This window comes from Budorcas taxicolor, chromosome 5 (genome assembly GCF_023091745.1).
Source record: "Budorcas taxicolor isolate Tak-1 chromosome 5, Takin1.1, whole genome shotgun sequence".
NCBI classification, from domain to species: domain Eukaryota; kingdom Metazoa; phylum Chordata; class Mammalia; order Artiodactyla; family Bovidae; genus Budorcas; species Budorcas taxicolor.
In genome coordinates this window covers 82,952,889-82,970,566 of record NC_068914.1, presented here as the reverse complement: position 1 = coordinate 82,970,566, position 17,678 = coordinate 82,952,889, and the positions used below count along the sequence as shown (strand labels likewise).

Sequence of the window (17,678 nt, the reverse complement as noted above, 5' to 3'; positions counted from 1 at the left end):
GCAATAGGAACCTAACTTTCACAAGTTGAAACCACTTCCCTCCTAACTCATTGGTTCTTGAGATGACTTCTAGGCATACTTCTTGCTTCTTATTACCTCCTGCAAGCCACAGTTGCAATGTCATCTATGAGCTTCTCCATTTGTACCACCTGTCCTTGTCTCTGTACTCTCTGATGAATTTTCAGGACCCCATGGCTTCCCTGGTGGCTCAGTGGTAAAGAATCTGCCTGCCAATGCAGGAGACATGGGTTCAGTCCTTAGGTTGGGACGATCCCCAGGAGAAGGAAATGGCAACCCACTCCAGTATTCTTGCTTCGGAAATCCCATGGACCGAGGGAGGGGTCTGGTGGGCTACAGTCCACGGGGTCGTAAAACAGCTGGGCTCAACTTAGTGACTAAACAACAACAAATTCCTTGTTTCTGGATTATTATAGTTTCTGGCATACAGTCTTCTCCATCCCTGTCTGTTTTGATTTGGTGATACTTTTAACTAACATCAGTCTTGTGTTTTTCAACTCTTCTGTTTAGCTGTCCACTGGCATGGTCAAAACCCTAGAATCGTCATCAATGAAAAATGTTCTGCCTCTGTCATGAGCTCTGAGTTACTGTTTTTGACTTGTTATTGTTGTTCAGTCACTAAGTTGTGTCTGACTCTTTGCAGACCCATGGACTGCAGCACGCCTGGCTCCCCTGTCCTTTGCTGTCTCCCAGACTTTGCTCAAATTCATGTTCATTGACTCGGTGATGCCGTCTAACCATTTTATCTGCCGCCCCTTTCTGCCTTCAATCTTTCCGAGCATCAGGGTCTTTTCCGATGAGTCGGCTCTTTGCATCAGGTGGCCAAAGTATTAGAACTTCACCTTCAGCAATAGTCCTTCCAATGAATATTCAGGGTTGATTCCCTTTAGGATTGTCTGGTTTGATCTCCTCGGAGTTCAGGAGACTCTCAAGAGTCTTCTCCAGCACCACAATTTGAAAACATCAGTTCTTCAGTTTTCAGCCTTCTTTATGGTTCAACTCTCATATGCATATACATGACTACTGGAAAAATCATAGATTTGACTATATGGATCTTGGTTGACAAACTGATATCTCTGCTTTTTAATATGCTGTCCAGGTTTGTCATAACTTCCCTTCCAAGGAGCTGATGTCCTTTAATTTGTGGTTGCAATCACCATCTGCTGTGATTTTGGAGCCCAGGAAAATAAATTCTGTCACTACTTCCAGTTTTTCCCCATCTATTTGCCATGAAGTAATGGGACCATGATCTTCTTCATGGGATGCCGTGATCTTCTTTCTTTTAATGTTAAGTTTCAGGCCAGCTTTTTCACTCTCCTTTTCACCCTCATCAAGAGGCTCTTGAGTTCTTCTTCATTTTCTGCCATTAGAATGGTATCATCTGCATATCTGAGGTTGTTGATATTTCTCCCAGCAGTCTTGATCCCAGCTAATGATTCATCCAGCTTGGCATTTCATGTCATGTACTCTGCACAGAAGGTAAATAATCAGGATGACAATATACAGCCTTGTTGTACTCCTTGCCCAATTTTGAACCTGTCCTTTTTTCCATATCCCAGTCTAACTGTTACTTCTTGAGCTGCATACAAGTTTCTCAGGAGACAAGTAAGGTTGTCTGGTACTCCCATCTCTTTCCAAGAATTTCCCACCATTTTGTGATCCACAGGGTCATAGGCGTTAGCTTAGTCAGTGAAGCAGAAGTAGATGTAGATGTTTTTCTGGAATTCCTTTGTGTTCTCCATGATCCAGTGAATGGTGGCAGTTTGATCTCTGGTTACTCTGCCTTTTCTTAACCCAGCTTGTACATCTGGCATTCTCGGTTCACATACTGCTGAAGTCTAGACTGAAGGATTTTGAGCATAACCTTGCTAGCATGTGAAATGCATGCAGTTGTACAGTAGATTGAGCATTCTTTGGCATTGCCCTTCTTTGGGATTAAAATGAAAATATCTTTTCCAGTCCTGTGGCCATTGCTGAGTTTTCCAGATTTGTTGACACTGAGTGCAGCAGTTTAACAGTTTCATCATTTAGGATTTTAAATAGCTCAACTGGAATTCCATCACACCACTAGGTTTGTTCGTAGTAATGCTTCCTTGACTTAGAGATACCATAGTTGTATGTAAACAACTCTGACATGTCAGTGAGGTTGTCTAGTTCAGTCCTTCTCAAAATTTTGTGTGCCTCAGAATCATCTGGAGGGCCTTGTTAAAGCCCTGAATGCTTGGTCTCACTTTCAGAGATTCTGACTCAGTAGGTGGTTTGATGCCCTGAATTTGCACTTCTGTCACCTTCTCAAGGTTGCAGTGCATGTCTGGGGACCTGCACTTTGAGAAACACTGCTCAAATTAATACTTTTCCCCAAAGGACAAATAATTTCCACTCTGCCTTAAGCATCTGTTCATGTCCTTACTTTCTTTACTTTGTATTGATGACTTTTAGAAATATGTTAGGGCTTCTCTGATAGCTCAGTTGATAGAGTCCACCTGCAGTGCAGGAAACCCTAGTCCAATTCTTGGGTCAGGAAGATCCACTGGAGAAGGGATAGGCTACCCACTCCAGTATTCTCGGGCTTCCCTGGTGGCTCAGCTGGTAAAGAATCCACCTGCAATGTGGGAGATGTGCGTTTGATCCCTGGGTTGGGAAGATCCCCTGGAGAAGGGAAAGGCTACCCACTCCAGTATTCTGGCCTGGAGAATTCCATGGATTGTGAAGTCCATGGGGTCGCAAAGAATCGAACACTACCGAGTGACTTTCACCTTTGTGGCATAAACAACAGAAGTATGTTACTGAGGTAAAGAAGTTCTGAAGACAGATTTCTCATGCTTTCTCTTGAAATGAGAATTTTCCTCTGTGTCCTTTCGTGTTCTCTCTTCTTTCCTTTATGCTGTACTCTTCTACTTAGTTCCCTTGTCCCATTTTTTCCTGGTGATTTTTGGCTCCTTCTTTATCAGTTACCTAAAATGGTCTTGGATTATCCGTTTCTCCTTCTATAAGAAATTAGCATTTTCCCTTCAGCTTCCAAATATATCCAGGATTCCCTCAGAGCTCAGTTGGTAAAGAATCCGCCTGCAATGCAGGAGACCCCAGTTCGATTCCTGGGTCAGGAAGATCCACTGGAGAAGGAATAGGCTACCCTCTCTAGTATTCTCGGGCTTCCCCTGTGACTCAGCTGGAAAAGAATACACCTGCAATGTGGGAGACCTAGGTTCGATCCCTGGGTTGGGAAGATCCCCTGGAGAAGGGAAAGGCTACCCGCTCCAGTATTTCTGGCCTGGAGAATTCCATGGACTGTATAGTCCACGGAGTCGCAAAGAGTCAGACATGACTGAGCGACTTTCACTTTCCAAATATATCCAGATTAGCCCCTTTTCTCAGAGCATTGTCCCAATTTCTCTTCCTTCTTCCTTCTGCCAAACTTTTTTTTTGGAAGAAAAGTGATGGTTTAATCCCTTTAGTAGATATAGTTTCTTATAGTCTGATTTGGTTTCCAGAGTTTCACTGGTCAGCCCACTCACTGGTCATGTGACTCTTAGGTTTTAAATTCGAAGATCTTTTCCAGTTTCTGCAGTATTTGATATTAACTATCTTTTCTCTTTTTGAAAGTTTCTTCCTTTGTTTTTAAGTTATAGCCTTTTAAACTTTTCACTGTTCTTGTTTGCATATCCTTTAATCCTTCTCTGCTTTTTCTTGAAACTTGGATTGCTTTTCCCAAACATCTAAATTTGTGCTGTTTAGTATCGGAGCCACTAGCTAAATGTGCCTGTTGAGCACTTGAAATGTGGCCAGTTCAGACTGAGATATTGTGTAAATATAAAATACACACTTGATTTTCAAGATGTAAGATGAAAAAGAATATAAAATATCTCACTAAATTTTAGAATATTGATTACATGTTGATAATATTTTGAGTATATTGGGTTAAGTAAAATATTGCTAAAATCACCTGTTTCTCTTTAGTTTTGAACTCTTACTACATCATTTGTGGCCTATTATGTTTCTCTTAGACATTGTTGATCTATATTTTAACTTTTCCTAAAGACTTCTTGGTCAGTTTTTCATCTATTAATATATACTTCTCTTCTGAATGATAGTACAACATTCTGAAACATTTTCTCCCCATCCCCACAGTTAGATACTGAGCTTCTTTAGAGCTAGAATAATTTTACATAGTGCCTTTTATATATTAGGACATAGATATATAGATATGAGAAAATATGTATAAATATGCATGTGCATAAATGATTTGGGTAAAGTAGTACCATATACTTATGGTAGATGATGCCTACTGTGATGTTTTTGTTTAATCTGATGGTCAGTAGGAGAGGTTGGTGTGAAGGAGGGGAGAGATGTTATTCTGCTCTGAGATTTTAAAATCTGACATGGACTTCCCCCATGTGTGTCTTTAGCCACCCCAAGCCACTGATGGCTCTGAATTGTGCTGTTGTGATTTTACTGCCATCTGGTGTCAGGATTAGGAAACTGTAAGTCAGCATTTCATCTTCCCTTTCCCTCCAGAGAAAACAGGCTGCCTTTCCTCTGAATGTGGCCTTGTTGTTCTCCATTTCCTGAGTGAGTTGTCAGGAGGAGCTCATTGACTTTCACTGTGGGAAACCTTTATCCTCCTGCTTGGAGCACTCTTCCCTTTCCTTCCCTGCTCACTCGCTCTTCTGTCCCTCATGTTCTTGTGGCCTCTCACTCTCCCATTCTTCTCAGACAGCCCATCCTTCTCAGTGTGGTAGTTTTCTAGCCTTGGATTCTAGGCCTTCTGCTTTTTATCCTTTGATTTCATCTATACCAGAGGCTTTAAATGCTGCCTATTTACAGACAAATTTATAATTATAACCAGAAACCTCTTCCGGTCTTGTCACCAATATCTGTAGTTGTTTACCAGCCTGTTAACACGAGCATCTGAAAGATAGCATGATTGAATCTAAATGTAGCTCTCCTACTCCGTACCTATTTCTCAGGTCTGCTTTCTCATTTCAGTAATCCACTGTGCCAGAATATGATATCATCTTGGCATCCACCATCTCTCACACACAAAAGTCAAACATTTACCTTGTCCCACTGAGTCTACAAAACTGCTTTCTTGTGTATGTTGAATTTGTGATGCTTCCCCTGCTTCCACCGTATCTAAATCACCACTGCCTCTTGCCTGGACTAAGAATGCTCCCAGCACACACTATTGGCTGCACATTTCGTCTGTACATTTAGTATCAGCCTCTCCCACTAGCCTGAGAGTTCCATCATGGCAGGGGCTACATGTATGTGGTTCACCTTTGGGTCCTCAGCCCCTGGTAGTTCCTAAAGTCTGTGTAATACATATATAGCTACTTACGTCAGCTCTCAGTGATTTTGCTATGACTCCTATAGTTTTAGTGGCTTATTTCAGTATTAATATTTTGTCTGAGTTCATTTATTGTAATGAGTTTTAACTATTTTCTACTTTTGCACAGAGGAGCTTCATTATATCTGTAAAAACAATATAGTTTGGGTATTAATAGTTAATGACAACAATCTGGTTACAGATTAAGGACTACCAGTCAGTATGCTGAAATTATTTTCTGAGCATTTGAAATTTTATGGCAATTGGCTCATCTTTTTATCATTCTTCTGTCTAGAGTGTAATGTTCTTTAATTTCAGTATGGAGGTATATTTGCTAAATCTTCAGTTAAAACCTGTTTGACTCCAAGTGTTTTTTTAAATAGAAACTTGTGTCTCAATAGTTTTATTAACTTTGATTTGCTTTGATGTTTTAATGATAGTTTTGCTTTATAAATCTTTATTACTTGGCCTTGCTTTCTGCTTTGAGTTGATGATATTGCTTAATAAGGCAATTTAACTTGTATAAGTAAAGGTGATACAAAAAGTTGGTATTTAGAGACAGGCAACACTCTGTTATAAATTCAGAGAGCAAGGTTTCTCAACCATGGTTTCTCAGCCTTGGCATTGTTAACACTTTGGATTGCATCATTTTTTATTCTGTATGTGTGGGAGCTGTTCTGGGCATCGTAGCGTTTTGGTAGCATCTTGGTACTAGTTGCATTCCCTCCTCTCCAACTGTAACAACAAAAGTGTCTGTAAACGCTGCCAGATTACCATGGGGCAGGGTAGTGGGGAATTGCACCAGTTGAAGTGTTGAATGCTATGCTTAGATGAGGATAATAGGCCAAGAACTGTCTCACTGGGGAAATCTTTGGCATTTTCTAGCAGTCTTTGATAGAGTAGTAGCTGTGTGGTGTGTTGTTAGTAGCAAACAGAAGTAGAAACTATATGACTATGTTTTTCACATGTATAAATTTTTGTGCTTGCTTAAAATAAGTAACTTTTGCACATAACCATGTGGTTAACCACACTAAAAAAATGCTGCATTCTAAATATGTTATTGATAAAGCTTCATTTTATTGGCTGATTTCAGAAGGTAGGTGATTGTAGAAAAAGGGAACAAAAATTACAACAAAAAGTGTATGACCAGATCTTTTGCTATTTGTTCTTATGTATGGAGAATACAATATATAATTAACTTATTTATTTTTACTTCAAAGGGACATGAGAGACAGCTTTAGAAGAAAAAATTTCTACTCCTCCCATTATGTGAGAGACCGGTCACCTCATAAAAGAGACACTCCTATTTTCAGAGAATCACCCGTAGGCCGAAAGGATTCTCCACACAGCAGATCTGGCTCCAGTGTCAGCAGTAGAAGTTACTCTCCAGAAAGAAGCAAAACTTATTCTTTCCATCAGCCTCAACATAGAAGTATGTATTTTTAAGAGTTCTCCTTTTTGTTTTTTTTGTAGCCTCCAGCAGTCAGAGTATACCGAGTCAGATAGCATTATATGTGTTATTAGATATGTATATTATTTTTAACTCTTTATTTGAAAGTTTTCAAACTTACAGAAAAGTAGAGTAGTATAATGAATGTCATAACACGGCTTGGAACCATTTCACGTTGCAGTCCGCATGATCTTTCACTTCTTCAGTGAAGCATCGGTGTAGAGGAGGTGTGTTTGTAATCGTTGGTGAGTCACACGCTCCTATATGTTCTGCTAGTTCCTGGGTTGATCCAACCTCCTTTAACCTCTGTCACTAGGGGAAATCATTTATATTTTTCACGAAAAATATTAGTGGTTCCCCTGAATATAAGGTATAGCCTTACAGAATTTAGAGCTAAAACCTACCTTCGATTCATTCTTTGCCAATGTCCAAATTTTTTTTTTTTTTAACTTGAAGTACCCAGACATGCATGGCGTTCAGTGCATGCCACCCCGGCCCAGTTGCTCAGTATTGGTTGGAATAAATAAATGAAGCAACTTTCCTAGGTAAAATGTTCCTGTTTTATCATTCTTGACTTGACCACCTGCAGTTGTGCTCATTCACAAAACAGTTCCTCATGCCTTCTATATCCAGAGTGTTATGTTAGAACAGTGTCCCTGTCACCAAGGAGTTAGAATGTATATGTATTTTCCCACAACTAATAGCAAGTTTATCAGTATATAAATGTGACATGTGAAGTATAACTTTGATGTAAGACTTGATACTTTGCAAATGAGTTAACATGACATAAGCAGGTCTAAGTAAGAGATTCTCCCTCTGGGGATGGAAGAACATGCCATGGAGGAAATGACATTTGGACTCATCTTTTATTTCAGACTTGTACAACTAGAGAAGTATCTTCTAGGTAGAAGGAATTATAAGCCAACATACAGAAATCAGAAATTTATTCTTTCTTTTCCTTCCTTTTAACTTTTTTTTTTCAAATAATAAGATTTTTAGTTTAACAATCTTTGCTTAAGATCATTAGATTATCTCCATTGTAGCTGTTGCTGGATTCCTGTATTTAACAAACGTTTATCACTTGTCTGCTATTTCCAGAGCTAGGTAGAGTGGGGCTTCCAAAAAACATATTTTGGATATATGTGTATGAATGGCCTTGCGGAAGGTAAGAATCCCATTTGAAGGTTTTAAAACAACTATAGTGACTCAACACATGCCTGATTGCTTAAAATATTCTTGAACTAGTTCCAGGTAATTGAAAGTTTTACTGTGGAGTTCAGTGTTAAAAGTTGGTAACTTCTCCTTTCCTTCACTTCCTTCCTCTCCCCTTACCCTTCAAGGAGATAAACAGCCTCTAAGTCTAATGTATGCTGACACGCACAGATGTAAGATACCTTCTAGGGATATATGTTTTTAGATGGGTATGACTTAAATCCAGATCTATTAGTAATTTGGTTAAGAGGAAGACAGTGTCTTTAGAAACAGATTTGAAGCCTTTTAAACAAAACTAGTAAAGTGGAAGCTGGAGATCCTTCCTTAGATCTTGTAGTGAAGCTGTTAAGTTATTTAAATTATTGGTGAATTAGCCTTGTTTTTTCCATTTTTCCTCTAAAACAGATTTCTAGGGCAGTATCTTCAATCTGCATTTGGTCTGGTAGGTAGTGGCCAAAACTCTGAAATCTTGAGATGCAATATGGAGCCACAATGTGATGCTCCAGTCTGTGTGTCTCTAATATGCTTTCCCCATCCTTACAGGTCTAATAGGTTTAATATCTTGCAATGATGGAAAGATGACAGAAAATTGGGAGACTAAAATCTGGTGTGAATTGAATGAAAGAGAGTGTACAACGTTGTTAATGCCTTCATGTTTATTTTCTTAAGTCATTTAACTTTGAAAGTGAAGTTCTTCAGTCAAGAAAAAAAGTTATTTCCCTGGGAACATTCTGTTTACAGATTGCTTTGGTTGATTCCTCAGCTATTGGGGCTGAACTGTTACAATGTTTTTCTTTACTCCTTTTATTAAATAGTTTTCAGAAGAGTTACATGAGATAATCTTCCAAAAAGTTAACAAAGTCTTACTTTAAACAATAAGTGGAAAAAGTAATTGTTATTTTACATATTTGTGGTACTGGTTTTTGCTTTAAATATACATCTCCCAAATATTGGTTGTACCTTGCGTTTATTCAAAAAGTTAAAAAAAGGGCTGAGAAATGTGGTCCTTCAATTATCAGTCACTTAAACTGGGCTAATTTACCAGTAGTGGGTTAATTTAGTTTTCCAATGGAAATTGAAATTTTGACAAAGGTTTTAAATGTTTCTGTAACAGGTAAAAATAACTTCTTATTCCGTATGCTCTCATTTTGTTAATTTTTTAACATATAATGTTTTGCTTTTTTTCATACTTTGTAGAGAAATTTTACTCATTTTAATGATCATTGATAGTTTGTCCATGGCAATCATTTTATGACTATTTATTCATAATTCTTCTGTTCATTTACTGTATCTCTTATGTGCTTAATTATAAGTCACAATGATTGTTACTTTTTCATCTCAGTTGTTTATTTCCTGTTTTGTGCACACATGTCCATACATGTTAATTAAATTTTTTCTTAGTGTTTTGAGTTAAATCCTATGGAACTTTGTACTACCATAGGCTGATTATCTTCATAAATCAAACTGTCTGCATCTTGTGTTCATATTTAAGAATTTTCTGCCCATAACTTAAGTGGACTAACCTGATCATAGCTGTGACTATGATATATGATAATATTTTTTTTCCTTATTATCATTCATATTTACATGTTAACAGCATAGGTTGTCCTGGTTAGCCTCATTTCCTTTTCCCTTGTTATTATACTGTTATAGTTAAAATTGTTTTGTTATATATACCATTTATGTTTTTACTTGAAGTTTATTTTTATTCTGAGTAATATAACCACACATTCCCTGTTTGTCAACTCTCTCTTGTTATTTATTTCCTTTTTCTTTCCCCTCTCTCTGCTGAATCCCATTGTTTTCCTATCTTATACTCTTGCTACTTACCTTCTGTTTAGGATAATAGTGTTAATAATAACACCAGAGTCTCCCATATTGGTATGGGAGACTTTTTGTTAAAGTACTTCCCATGAAGTTTTCTACATCACAGGCCAGCCTTTCTGTTTTTATATAACTAATTTAAAAAAAATTAAAACCTTTTCTTGTAACAGCTACTTAATACTAGTTATTTTTCTTAGAGCCATAAAGATATTTCTATTTATGTTGGAATCTTTTGCAAATTTGAAAAGTACCATCATAATCTCTTTGATTTTTTTTTCCAGATTTAAATATATTTACTTCCTTCAGTGCTTCCTTTTATTCGACATGGTTTTCATACCTTTTACTTTCCTAATTTTCTTTCTATTCCTTTTAAGTTGTGATGCCAGAAGTGAACTTTTGTCAACCATATTGTGTTACCGGCCTTTATTGAAACTGTAGGCAACTGCAATCTAGGCCGTTTTCACATATATTATAATAATATGAAGAAAAAGAAAAACCCTGCAGCTTATACTTTTTTCAGGTACAGTTGTTTGTTTGTGGTTAATACATAAAAATAATCTAGGAATGCTGTTTTTCATTTAATTAACTTTGGCTTACAATTCTCTTCCATAAAGGTCTTAAAATCTCTTTAGTGACTCTGTGTACAACAGCAGATAAAAGCAGTTTTGTTTTATCCATAAATGAAGTATACTTTATGTTCTGTATTAATCATTAGTGATTAATTTGAGTAGCATAATTCCTAATATAGAAACCTCTAGGCACGTCCCTCTGTGGACCATGTATCTAAATGATTTGCTATTACTCAACCATTTGTGATCCCCCATATTTTTTTCTTTTCCACTTGAGAATCACAAAGCATTTCCTCTTTGGAAACAATAACATAAAGATTGCTTTGCTTTGTTGTGTAAAATCTGTTGTGATTCCTAGGGATGATCCTGTATGTACTTACAAACTTTATGTTAATTTGTTCTAAACATTTGCTGCAGGTTAATGTCAAATTACCAGTGATGCTCATATATATAAATCAAGCTTCCCTCATAGCTCAGTTGGTAAAGAATCCACCTGCAATGCAGGAGACCCCAGTTTGATTCCTGGGTCAGGAAGATCCCCTGGAGAAGGGATAGGCTACCCACTCCAGTATTTTTGGACTTCCCTTATGGCTCAGATGGTAAAGAATCCGCCTTTACCATCACACAGAATCAGGCTATGTGACACTTTGGGGCTTCCCTCATAGCTCAGTTGGTAAATCATCTGCCTGCAATGCAGGAGACCCAGGTTTGATTCCTAGGTCAGGAAGATCCCTTGGAGAAGGAAATGGGAACCCACTCCAGTATTCTTGCCTGTAAAATCCCATGGACAGAGGAGCCTAGTGGGCTACAGACTATGGGGTCGCAAGAGTCGAACACGAGTTAGTGACTAAACCACCACCACCATGTGCCATTTTGGTTGAATTTTTTAGGTGTCATTACTGTGGAAGATTTACAGGTTTATTGCTTTCATTGGTCTGTATCTGATTTTATATAGCTCCGACTTTGGGTCTAGTCTCCCCTTATTTTCTTGAAATCAGCAGCCATTATTAAGAATGGAAGATATTTTAAAGAAAGACAGTGTTAAGCATTGTTTAATTTTGAAAGCACATCTTCCATGATAACTGAAAATGTACAGAAATTAAAAACACTATTTTGAGAAGAGTATCTTTGGAAATTAGACTCTATTATTAAACTTCAGTTTAACAAGAAAGAAGACACATCTTAAGACTTTTGGCTGTGAACGAATTTGGAAGTCTATGCGAATTTTTGGATAATAGCTGAAATTCCAATGAAATTTAGAGATTTAATTCTGCCTTTAGAAAGAAGGCTTTTCTGTGCAGGTGTAGAGTAGTAATGGGAACATGGAAGTAGGCTTTACATCAGATCATGTTTATTACACAGTAGGAACCTATTTTCTTACACGCTGAATATAATAGTGTCTCTTAGCTTGAAAGTTACTTTATTTGTGTTCAGTACTCATAAATATTTTGGCCACCTGATGTGAAGAGCTGGCTTATTGGAAAATATCCTGATGCTGGAAATAATTGAAGGCAAACGGAGAAGGGAGCAGCAGAGGATGAGATGGTTGGAAAGCATCACTGATTCAGTGGACATGAATTTGAGTAAACTCAGAGATAGTGGAGGACAGAGGAGCCTGGCGTGCTGCAGTCCATAGGGTCACAAAAGTCGGACCCAACTTGGCAACTGAACATAACTCATAAAATCATTCAACAAGAATATATTTTACATAAAAGATTTGCCAAGCCAGATAGATCCAGTCCTCGCCCTCTGAGTTTATATCTAGAGAAGGAGACAGGTCATTCCATGGGAATAGACATTTTAGGTGATACCTGAAGAGTGGGCAGAAGTTGCTGGGAGGATGAAAGTAGAAAAGCATTATTGGTATGAGCTGTTTCACATGGAATTTAATCTTGGACTCTTTAACTGATCCAAGCTATAAATGTGCTATTGAATTAGATTCCACAGTATATTCTTTTTGTCTGAGAACCTGTGGTTTAATCACAAGAGAGCTTTGGCTGTGAGTTTTCTGGGTGAATCCTAGGAGGTCAGCTATAGCTTTCCTGGCACCTACCTGAATGATGGAGGTTCTGAAACAGTAGTCAAATAATGGCATTTTCATGTGTGTAGACATATATAGCATCCCTGTTTTAGGGCTTGTATGTTCTACCAGTAGCACACTTCCATACTTTTTGGAAATTCACTTCAATGTGTTCATAGTTAATATGTCTTAATTTTAACTGGTTGGATCTCTTACCTCCAAAAGTTGGTTATTTTGGGGAAGCAGTAGTGGTATAGAGCTTTCTCTACCCTTGTGGTTGTTTGGTTGTTTTTTCTGTAGCTTTTTGGTGCCTTTACCACAAGGATCATTTTTCTTGTGTCTCCTCCGTTTTTCTGTTTCATGGCCTTTACTTGGCCATGCCACATGGCATGTAGGATCCTAAGCAAGGATCACTCCTTTGCCCCTTGTAGTGGAAGCACAGAGTCCTAATCACTGAACTGCCAGGGAATTCCTTGTTTCATAATTTCTTGAATAAACAAGTAGATCACTGAGAAATCATGTTCTTCCTTAACCGAGAGCCCCAAATTTGCACATCTTCATCCATGATTCAGAAAAATGATTTCCTTAGCATCTTTGTAGTCATCACATCTTCATTTGTTCATATCTTAATTTCTCTTTTAAAGCTTCAGGTATCAAAGGAGAGATGAATGTACTACCAGTGCTCTTGTTTATTTTTTATTGATAAGACTTTCAGAAGTATCTGATTTTACTCTTATATCAGGCACTGTACAAAGCATTTAATAGTTTGCAAGATACAGCCCTAACTTTATTATCTCTCCAGCGATACTTAAAAAATTTTTCCCTAGCAAAGTATTTTGTCCCTATATGGGTTATCAATAATTAATAGTGCTTGATTGGATGAGTCTGGTTAAGTTTATCATTGCTTTCATCAGAACACATGAGCAAGAAAGTATGTTTCTGAAAGATCATATCAGATTTACAGCTACTATATTCAAAGAGACAGTGAATATTGTTAAATTCTTACAGACTTTTAGGTGTTTGTTGGAACACTGAGCTGCTTCTTTGGCTTTTATTTCACCTGCATGGGAAGAACTTTATAGTCTGTGGAACCAGTATTTGAAATTCTTGTTCATTTTCTTACTCACCATTTATTCTTTCACTCACTAACATATTAACTGGGATTTTGATTTCTATATTGCCAACTTTAGAATTTTCTTTCCTAATTTCTTTCCTTCATCCTACTTTAGAACTTATTATTTTTTTTTTTTGCAAGTCACAGCAAAGACAGGAATGTATTGAGTCCTATTGCCAACATGGTCAAGTAGGAGTTAGTTTCTGCTTACTAAGATCACATGTAAGATGAATTTGAGGTAATGGCCAAGTACCTACAGAGTAGCATTCTTTCCATTAGAAATATAGAAGTATGAGTGAAAAGAGTTGAGAGACATTTGTCTTGTTTCCTTAGTATTGATTGGAGCCAAATAAGAACAGAACAAAAAAGATTGAGGATAGGAGGAACATTCATATTTAAGGAGTAATAACCAACAAAGAAGAGAGAGAAAGGTTAGAAGAAATAGGATGACAGACAGAAAAGTACAAAGGCATGAAAGCAAACGGCAAACTATTAAGAACTTGTAATAGAGAACAAGTCAGAACAGCTACTTGCAGGTAGTCATCGTATGACCAGGGAGCTGGTATGATGCACCATGAAGACTTTCTCAGGTGTCTTTTTTGATTTCTAGGGGTGATTCATCTTTCACTCTTGATTTTTTGGTGTCATTCTTTAATCCTTTATATATTTACTTTATGGAGGAGATTAGATTAGATGCTTATACTGATGAGTAAGATGTGTGATACCTGTCTCTAACTTTTGGTGTCTTATCATAGGGTCCTTTTTTCATGACTTTCTGGCCATGCTATCCTTGGTTAGCCTCGTTTTCATTCCCCATTGTTGGACCGAATCTTAACAGTTTTTCTCCTATTTTGTTATTTATTTCTCTTTAGTGGTATTTGCTCAGGCAGCCCAATGTGAAGACAGGGTAGGAAAGATGTTAGGGTTACCAGAAAGTGCTCAGAAGTTCCTGTTCTCGTTATTCCTACTTCTGGGTTCTTCTCTTGTTCCTCCTGGGCACAGAGGTGCTGGTGTTAATTCCTCCCTGCCCACCTTTCCCTAGAGTCCGTGCGTACTGGTGCCTGCTACAAACGGCAGAACGAAGGAAAGCCAGAAAGAGGTGAGTTTTGAGCTAGATTTTGATTTGGGATTGTGAAGGGTGGGGGGTTATAATTGATAGAGGTTATAGAAATGGGAAAGTGTATAAACTCTTCCGTTAGTCTACTGTGGGAACCAGAGTTGAACAACAGCAGACTCACATAGTAGGATTTGGGTAGATAAGTGGGTTTGTTGTATAGGCTAGCCCATTCCTGGTTAGAAGCAGCCACCTCAGAGGAGGTTGAGATCTGTAGAAGAGACATTGGCAGACAGAATCTAACAGCAGTAGGGTCAGGACATTTCTATTTTTTGTTTCTGTGCTCTTTCTGCTGCCATCTGTATCATTCTTTTTCGTTTATCCTTTGCTTCTTGCCTGTCCTTTCCCTTCATGTAACTGGTGTATGTGAATATATGTTGATATTTGATCAACCACTGCCCTATCCTTCAGTATTCCTTTGCTTCTGCACAGTGAGATTGGTTGAAATCTGCTTAAATTAGCCTTATGCAGCTAAAATGATGAGAGATCCTAAGACAACATTTTGACATCATACTTGGCATACCTGTAGTGCTGATGTTTTATTTGTAAAGGAAATGCTAAATAAGAGATTAACAGCTGCTTGTGAAAGTTTTTTTGTTTTTTTTGCTATGTTTAGCTGTGTGTGCCAGAGTTGAGCCTGTAATTATGCCTTTGATTAACATAGTGTGCTGTACTGATTGGTCCAGTTCTTCATCTTTGAAGGAAATATTTATCAGAATACACTGAAGAGGTCATTGTGTCCTAAGGGTAGAAAAATAATTAATCTCTTCACCAATTTTTGAGCATCTACTGTTTCCTTTAAGGCAGGCCTTGGGTATTCAGAAAAAAAATAAGCTTCTCTAGGAGTTTTAGATGCAATGGGATAGACTGACATTGTCACATTATGATGTGGGATTTGCCATGTACAGTGGAAATTCAGTAGGGAATGACTGAATAAACCATGTTCTTAGTCATTTGGGGATATAGTGATGATTGGTATCCTTTTACTTCTGATTTTTAAGGTCTATAAGAACTTTTAAACTTGCTTAGTATAAAAGTTTCTTAATGGTACCACAAGTTAAAAGATTCTAGAATTCTGTCTTTATAAAAAAGACTATTGGAGCTTCAGAGTTGGAGTACTGTACCTATAGCAGGGGAGTCTTCAACCTCAGCACTATTAACATTTGAAGCTGGATAATTCTTTATTGCGGAGGTCTGTTCTGTTCATTTGTAGGATGTTTAGCAGCATCCCTAACCTCTGTTTGTCATGTGCCAATGGCACTCACCCATTTGAGACGATCAAAAATATCTTCACACATATGCACATGTTGTGGGTGGGGAGAGGTGTGGGGGTGTCTTGAGAAAGCCTTTTCAGGTCTTCAGGACATTGGAAAGAGATGTTATTTACTACTTCTCCAGGTAGTTGGAAGCCCTTGAGCCTCCAGGTCCTTACTTAGCTATTGTGACCACAGCAGGAAGAACTTAGGAGGCTTTTTGACTGAAGCTGGCTTTGCTTCAGTTTGAAGGTCATTTGTCTCTGCTTTTGCTCTTGACTGCTTTCCTGGCCTTAACCCACTATCCAGCGTTGACCAATTTCTGTGCCGCTCCAAACTTGGTGCTACTTTTTCTTCTCTCCATAGTTAAAGTTTCCTAGCCCTTGAAAGCAGAGGATTTATGTTACATTTGACATATAGTCAATTTAATGAAATGTTTTTCTATTATTAACAGCTCACTGTTATTTAAAAAATTATGTTTAGCTAAACCTTTTTTGTTGTTTTTTTTTGTTGTTGTTGAACTGGCTAAAGTAATATTTAAATTTATTTTCTGGCTTAAATTTCCATAAAAGCAATAATATATACATAGAGCACTTTGGGAGTGTCTGAAGTGACTAAAGATAAAAGCTAGTGACTTTATCTCATATGGATTTATTATCAATCATTTAATATATATTTGAGCACTTATATCAGGTACTGGATTAGTACTGTATTGCTACTGCTAAGTCACCTCAGTCGTGTCCGACTCTGTGCGACCCCACAGATGGCAGCCCACCAGGCTCCCCCGTCCCTGGGATTCTCCAGGCAAGAACACTGGAGTGGGTTGCCATTTCCTTCTCCAGTGCATGAAAGTGAAAAGTAAAAGTGAAGTCGCTCAGTCGTGTCTAACTCCTAGCGACCCCATGGACTGCAGCCTACCAGGCTCCTCCATCCATGGGATTTTCCAGGCAAGAGTACTGGAGTGGGGTGCCATTGCCTTCTCCAGTACTGTATTACAGTGTTCTAGTTTTTATTTTTATTTTTTAAACATTTCATAAATACCTGCTAAATTCCTTATATGTCTTTCTCTTGAGCTTCTGCATAATTAGCTAATAGTTAGCTAATTCTCTTTTGTAGTATTTATATAATAACCTCCATTGGATTTTTATTGTGTGTGATGCATTAAAAGTTAGCTTTTCAGAATTTGGAAGAGGAGGCAAATTTTAAAGTGGTCTTGCCTTTCGTCAGGTCTTCTCTGTGGTCCCATGTTTGCTAACTGGCACTGATATGACCTAGACTGCCATCATGTGTACAGTCCTTTAGTTCTAGATTATTTGAAATTTTCAACGGTGCCCAGCCTATAAGAGAGATTTAGATAGTAACAAATTTAATTTAATAATGTAATAAAGATTTCAGTATTAAAATAAATATATGACCTCTGTCCTTTGTTTATTTACTTACAGAATCAGTCTAGTTGAAACCAAATGAGCTAGAAAATTGTATTTTATATTTTCTTATATAGGTAAGGAAAGACCTGTTCAGCCTTTGAAAACATCAAGAGACACTTCACCCTCAAGTTCTTCAGCAGTTCCTTCATCAAAGGTTTGTTGTATTTCTAAAGTTAATTTAAAGAAGGATTACAAAGTGGATGAGATAGACTGACTAGTACAGTGCTTTTATTCTTTACTGTCATACCTAATGGGGGTAATTTGCTGCATTAAACTCTAGAGTTTTAAGTAACCATAACTGGAAAATAGCCACCAGAATAAATGAACAGTTTTCTTACGGAATTATTTCCA

General features: G+C 37.7%; 1 protein-coding gene across 4 annotated transcripts in view; it reads left to right on the top strand.

The window, feature by feature from the left end:
* The window catches only part of PPHLN1 (periphilin 1), a 169,795-nt gene that overhangs the window by 66,176 nt on the left and 85,941 nt on the right, over window positions 1-17,678 (top strand). For 3 of the 4 annotated variants that reach the window (XM_052639978.1, XM_052639976.1, XM_052639979.1), the window contains 3 exons: window positions 6,565-6,776; window positions 14,576-14,632; window positions 17,402-17,481. In XM_052639978.1, the coding sequence (XP_052495938.1) occupies window positions 6,565-6,776; window positions 14,576-14,632; window positions 17,402-17,481 (349 nt within the window). The remainder of the gene's footprint in view (window positions 1-6,564; window positions 6,777-14,575; window positions 14,633-17,401; window positions 17,482-17,678) is intronic. The other variant, XM_052639977.1, reaches the window with a different exon arrangement.